Genomic DNA, 3,794 nt, shown 5'->3' on the forward strand with positions numbered 1-3,794 from the left:
TACAGACATGTAAGCAATATTATGTGGCTGATGAAAAACAAAAGGTGGTTATTTTTGTTAAATTAGCACATCACGTTCCCAAAGAAAGGTTATAAAAGCTATTATGAAATCAATGTAAAAAACCAGAGCTGTAATCACATTTTAACCAATTTGTTCTGAAGATATTTTAAAACTGTCAAATAAATCACAGTAAATTCTCTTGCCAATTAACCCCCTGAGCTACTACATTAAGCTAATTGAGCTGCAGATCAAAGCATTTAAAGGTAAAGAGAGAAGAGTAGACTTCAGTAATTCAAAATAAAGACGAGTTTACCTAAACAGCCTGAGATGATCAGCCAGCTCTGGAATGTCTGTAATGTCTTCCTGGAGGCGAGACAAACAACTGTCAGTTATCTTCCATCTCCTCATTACAACGTTAAAGCATGCAGTCAAGTCTACTATACAGCTTAAAATGAAGAGTTCTGATGAAAAAAGACCAGCACAAAATAAAACAAAGTTTTCAGTTCGCTTTAAATGTCTATTTACCAGAAGTCTGTCTGTGTGCCCGACTTCAAGAGTCACCTCCAGGTTAGACAGGGCAGCCTCCACTTCATCGATTTCTTGTTCGTTGGAGTGGTCCAGCGGCTCACTCGACATGGTCAGTTTGCAAATGTGATACTGGGAGAGAAATTAGTTTTGAGTAGAGAACTACAGCAGACACCAAACTACACATTGCACAAACACTAAAGCCATGCTGCCAAGAAATTCTTTAACTTGATTTAAGTATTTCTGAAATCAGGCTGAGTCAGAAGGTTGTGAACAGCCCTCTGTGCCAGCTGTTGCATTAATGTGTAGGTGACCACAACACTCCCTTTGAATCATTAGGATTTTTGAATCACCCAAAATGAATCATTAGGATTTCTGAATAAACCAAAATAAAAGCTGAGGCTGGGCTGAGATTTACACACAAAGAAAATTTCATCTAAAACCTTTGGTAATCATGCCATCCTTCAAGAATTTTTGTCAGGGAGCTACAATTCTTGCTGTACTAGCTTTAAATCTTCCTTCTCCTGTCTTTTCTGCTGCCTCCAGTGGGATTTTTCTCATGTCCTGACACGTCCTTCCATGGATTTAGATACAAACCTACTTTTCTCTATTCTGAACCCATAAACACACAGAAGACCACACTCAAATCAAATAGGAAAACAATTTGAAGATAAAATAGAAGGAAGGACTGCTGGGACCGACTTCCTGTTTGAAAACAACATCCCTTTGGTTTTGTCGGCGTTTAGTACAAGTTTGAGACGGAACAAATCTGAGTGGATGATGTCAAAAGCAGACTGCAAAAGCTGAAAAACCTTAGCAACAGTTTTTGCTCGACAATAAACAACTGTATCATCAGCATAGAAATGTAAGGATGCATCAGGGATGCTCTGACCTACATTAACTGTGTAGATTGTGAAGAGGGTGGGTCCTAAGACTGAGCCTTGTGGTACACCATTGTTAACAGTTAGATAACCGGAAGAAGTACCAAACCAAAGAGACCATTTCTCAGAATAACTAACTTTATTTTAAAGTCACTACATTGGCTAAAACCAGAACATTTGACAACTTAAGATACGTTTGCTTTTAAATCTGTGATATTGTCTGGTTCACCTGCAGCGAAGCAAACATCAGCATTTCCTCGTCCGTGCAGTCTATCTCCTCCAGCAGGATGGCCCACCGCGCCTGTTCGTAGAGCTGTGTTATTCTTACCCCGTCATACTGAAACATAAAAAAAAAAAAAAACATGCAAACTCAGGTTTCCATCTTCAAACAAAAAACGCTCCCTTTCTATTTCAGTAAGTATAACAAAAAAATAACAAAAAACTTACTTTGGGGTTGAGATCAAAGAAGACGTTGTACTTGAAGCGAAGCAGCAGTTTGTCATCATCTTGAATGTCTTGTTCCATGAGAGAACATGACGAGTCCAGCCACCTGTCAATCATAAGAACTGATCAGACAAATGATAGACAAAAATACCTTTAAATTCAGCTAAATGTTTTTTTCTGATTATACCCTGCACTGTTGATTGCTTTGTCCACAAGGGACAGTGGCTGGTATATCTTGGCGAGATCGGCGGGAGGCAGGTTCGGCTGACACTCAGCTAAAGGGTTTTCTCCAAACCAAATGCTGGTGGCAGACATCGGCATCCCATTCTCTGGGTCATAGGTTGCTGTCATGGTCTTACCATACATGGAACCTTGTTTGGAGACAATTATATTTACTTTACAATATGCTTTAGTAAAACGCTACAATTCAACATGACTCTGTCGCACATTAAGTTTTACGTATACTGTAGTTCAGCCACCTGTCAAAGGTCAAGTGGGAACAACTTAAATCAGAACAATAAACAAAATGAAGAATGAACACTGAAAATAAAAGCTTATTAGCAAATCAAAATAAGTAATGATGACACATTTGAGATGTCAGAAATTTAAAAGTATGACACATAAGCTTGTTGCAGAACGTTTACTGAGTTTTCAGCATTGTTAAATGTGAGTGATACTTTCAGGTCTTGCTGATGAAATCTGTGCCAGGTCAGATTCTAAGAGAATAAACAGTAGTATGCCAAAGTTTTTCTTAACTGCAGGCAAAAATGAAGACATTCTTACCATATTAAGAAGACATACTAATTAGACACACTAATTGATTTAAGTATTTCTGTATGCACTTGTGTCAAAGTAGAAAGAGGTTGTCTTAAGCAGATTATACCAACCAGACTACCGGCCAGTAGCCTTCACCCCGATAGTTGCCAAATGCTTTGAAAGTCTGGTCATGACTCGCATCAAAGCTACCATCAACATCAGCGAGGACCCTCACCAGTATGCATACCACAAGAATCATTCAACAGAGGACGCCATCTCCTCTGTGGTCCACACTGCTCCCAACTACCTGGAGCAGAAGGACTCCTACATCCGTATGCTCTTTGTGAACTTCACATCCACCTTCAACACCATGATTCCCCAGACCCTGATGAACAAACTACTCACACTAGGATTAAGCCCTTCCCTATGCAACTGGGTCCTGGATTTCTTAACCAACAGACCGTAGTCTGTGAGGATCCATAACTTCTCCTCATCCAACATAACCCTCAGCACTGGCTCCCCTCAGGGCTGTGTGCTGAGCACCATTCTGTTCACTCTGCTCACATATGACTGCACACCTACCCATCCAGGCTGTCATATTGTAACGTTTGCAGATGATTCAGCGATGGTTGGATGCGTCACAATGATGAGTCCAGCTACAGGCAGGAGGTGGAACACCTGGAGAGCTGGTGCAGTAAGAACAACCTCCATATCAATGTGAAGAAGATGAAGAAGATGATTGTGGATTTCAGAAGGAGCAAACATACCTAACCCCTCCCATCATCATCACCACCTGACAAAAAATGCACACCCAAGTACTTATAGCTGTCTCTAGCTACAAGCTGGAGCAACAACACCACCAGCCTGATCAAGAAGGCTCATTCGAGACTCTACTTCCTCAGGCAGCTGATGTGAGCTGGTCTAGGAAGCTCAGTCTTCACCTCCTTCTACAGGTGTGCAGTGGAGAGCATCCTGTGCTCCAGCATCAATGTGTGGCATGGAGGCTGCACAGCTGCAGAAAGAAAAGCTTTGCAGAGAGTGGTGAAGGCTGCACAGAAGTCTGTTGGAGTCAGCCTCCCCACCATCACAGACATCTACACCTTTAGATGCAGGAAGAGACCCATCATGAAGGACCCCACTCACCCAGCACACACACTTTTTGCCCCGCTCCCCTCAGGCAGGAGGTTG

The 3,794-nt window shown here is 41.6% G+C and overlaps 1 protein-coding gene across 1 annotated transcript in view; it reads right to left on the minus strand.

Annotated features, from left to right (window-relative positions):
* fermt1 (FERM domain containing kindlin 1) overlaps window positions 1–3,794 on the minus strand; it is a gene marked incomplete at its 5' end in the record, with an annotated part of 928,370 nt that overhangs the window by 922,614 nt on the left and 1,962 nt on the right. Inside the window, 5 exon segments of the mRNA XM_037685769.1 lie at window positions 314–363; window positions 526–657; window positions 1,636–1,743; window positions 1,854–1,956; window positions 2,038–2,221. Coding sequence (XP_037541697.1) covers window positions 314–363; window positions 526–657; window positions 1,636–1,743; window positions 1,854–1,956; window positions 2,038–2,221 — 577 coding nt within the window.

The sequence above is a fragment of the Nematolebias whitei genome, chromosome 12 (assembly GCF_014905685.2).
Source record: "Nematolebias whitei isolate Nwh7 chromosome 12, NemWhi1, whole genome shotgun sequence".
Taxonomy (NCBI): domain Eukaryota; kingdom Metazoa; phylum Chordata; class Actinopteri; order Cyprinodontiformes; family Rivulidae; genus Nematolebias; species Nematolebias whitei.